The sequence below is a fragment of the Salmo trutta genome, chromosome 21, assembly GCF_901001165.1.
Source record: "Salmo trutta chromosome 21, fSalTru1.1, whole genome shotgun sequence".
Classification (NCBI taxonomy): Eukaryota; Metazoa; Chordata; class Actinopteri; order Salmoniformes; family Salmonidae; genus Salmo; species Salmo trutta.
Genome location: NC_042977.1, coordinates 21978457 through 21981386, shown reverse-complemented (window position 1 = coordinate 21981386; position 2930 = coordinate 21978457). Strand labels below are relative to the sequence as shown.

Sequence of the window (2930 nt, the reverse complement as noted above, 5' to 3'; positions counted from 1 at the left end):
TGCGTTGTTTTGGCTGTGTGCTTAGGGTTGTTGTCCGATTGGAAGGGGAACTTTCAACCCAGTATCTGAGGTTAGATGCTAGGGTGAATTCCAGCACAGTTTTTTAAAGGAGAATGTATTATCTTGACTAAGCCCTACCCCTGCCCTAAAATATGCATAAGAAGAGTTTATCGTGAGCTGTCAGGTTTTTCTACGGTGTTTATGGGTTTCCTGTCACTGTGGGCACCAAGGCGCAGTAGTACAGAGCAGAGTCTGTCACTTCAGCAGAGGAGATCTCCAGATCCATACGTTTGGCTTTTTTGTCATGATTTAGAGTGAACCCTGGTGTTTTTGCAAGCATATGTTCCATGACCAGTAACTGTGGTGCTGATTGTGGATATTGTCGATACCACTGAAGAGTGACACCAGAAGAGTAATTACAAGAGAGAGTAACTCTTTCCCTTTCTGAAGCCACTTCTACATCAGTGTAGGGTGTTAATACCTGTTCACAACTGAGACCTGTAAAACATAAAACACATATTACATTTAATACTTTAAAACCACATGGCAGAATGGATTAATTCCAAAAGCAGTGTAAAGACAAAAATGTTGTACATTATCTTTATATTCCTTGATTTGAAAAATAAATACACCAAAACATAATCACACTAATTTTAAATGAAAATGTAATTACTTACCTATCAAGTCAAAGAAGAGTAATAGTGAACAGAACAACATTGTAGATGGCAGGATGTGTAGAATAAGCACCAGCTGCTGATGAAAAGCACAGCATCAACTGGCTATGTTCTTCATGGTAGTATCATGTTTTATCTTGAGGATTCATAATCTAATCCTGAGTTTTATACTCTAGCTCCTCCTACTGACAATGTAGAATCAAAGACGTTTCAAATACATTTGATTTATTCACTAGAGAATCCACTTGATGGCACTGTGGTCTAACAGAAGACAGCAGATGCTTGTAAATTCACAAAATTGATCTCACTGCTGAGTCAATAAGTTATGTGTCACTGTGGACGTCACAGCACAGCAGTACAGTGCAGTGTTGTAAGGTTTTTGTACAGTGTTTCTCAGTTTCATGTCAATGTGAGCTCTACAGCACAGTCGTTCAGAGCAGTCTCTCACTTCAACAGAGGAGATCTCCAGATCTACACAGGTCTTTTCTTTGTTCAGTTTAACAGGTAGGTGAAAGTATGGAGGTTTAGCTCTCACTACAGTCCTAGAGGCATGGATGATGAAGAGGAGGAAATGGGGTGCTGATCCTGGATACTGTTTATACCACAGTACACTGTATGCTGAGGAGTAGTTGCAGGAAAGCAAAACTACCCTCCTCTTCATAAACTTAATGTTGGTTTGTCTGGATGGTCTGCTGAGAACTGCCACCGACAAATATGAATAGGTGACAGATCAATTACAAGATTGATTTATTTGAAATGAGGAAATATCTTCGTATTTACTCTAAAATCCAATAGCGCGGATAAACTATAAATTAGCCTAAACAATGTAGTAAAAATAATGCCAGGAATACATTAATTTACTAGCCTAAGAAAGTAAAATAACTGTGGAGAACGATCATATTGTAGATGAGGATATGCTTAAGTACATCAGTTTATTAATGGATAATTTATCTTCATGAACCTACAGTAGAACACCCCACCCCTGCCCTAAAAGATGCACAAGAGGTGTTTATCATGAGCTGTCAGGTTTTTGTACAGCGTTTCTGGGTTTCCTGTCACTGTGGGCTCCAGGGCGCAGTAGTACAGAGCAGAGTCTGTTACAACAGCAGAGGAGATCTCCAGCTCCACACGGGTTCTCTCATCATTCAGTTTAACAGACAGTCGAGGGTCTTCAGGTTTAGCTTTCACTACAGAGGGGTTTGAGGATACTCCAGTGAGGAGGAGGAAGATGGGAGGTGATCCAGGGTACTGTTGATACCACTGGAGAGTACTAGCAGAGGAGTAGTTACAGGACAGATTTATGACATCACCCTCCAACCCAAACACCTTATCTGTTGTTGGAGTAATGTCATTCCCATGACTGACACCTGGAAAACATTTATGAAAACAAGAATAAGTCAATTGCATGAAAAAGTAATAACATTTCCTTCACAGTAATATTACTCCAGGCTCCAGTAATTACATTGGATTTGTAATTGGATATGAAGAATAGTATCAAACTCACCCACTAGTGCATATATTAAAATGTATCCTAGTAACATGCTGGTAAGTGTTATTTGACACAGTGAAAACAGGGAACACAAGTATAATTCTGACAAAATGACTCCCCTGGTTTCTCACTGTACTCTACAGTATAAAATGCATTTCTCTTCCTCCGCCTCAATTATGTAACACCTCCCCTTAAAAAACGTCACACAACACAAAGTGCTTAACACACACACAGTGTTTTGTAAGAGGCAGTATATCCTGTTGTCACAAGGGGCATCAGAGCACAGTAGTACACCGCAGTCAGATAGCTGTAACCTCTGGATCTTCAAGGGGACTGATTTTGCTGTGACATTTAGAAGGGCATCAAATCTCTCCTTGAACTCAGTAGTATTGTCTGCAGGTGAAAATCCCTTCTCAGCATAAACATGGAGGTGATATTTGATAGTTGTTTGTACCAGAAGAGATATGGTGATTGATTAGTTGTGACGAATAGACAAGTGAGTGTTGTTATTTGTCCTTCTACGACCATTATATCTTCTGTTGGCTGTGTTACTTTCTCTTCTGCTCTGCACCCTGAAAAGATAGCTAAATATATCTTCACAACATATAATAATAATGTATATAAATTAAATTAAGAAATGCACAGAGAGGCAGAGTGATGTTATACAATTCAAAAATTCTGTCTGGAATCAAACCTCTTCTTAAGCTCATCAATATTGCTCCCTTCTGCATAACGATCTCTTCTCAGGACATACTGAATGGATCATT

At 39.3% G+C, this 2930-nt stretch overlaps 1 gene segment (V, D, J or C); it reads right to left on the bottom strand.

Moving 5' to 3' along the window:
* Positions 1 to 1411: 1411 nt before the first annotated feature.
* Positions 1412 to 2498, bottom strand: LOC115156953 (T cell receptor alpha variable 9-1-like). The segment is given in 2 exon segments: positions 1412 to 2041; positions 2179 to 2498. Coding segments are annotated over 2 exon segments (417 nt in total).
* Between the last annotated feature and the right edge of the window lie 432 nt (positions 2499 to 2930).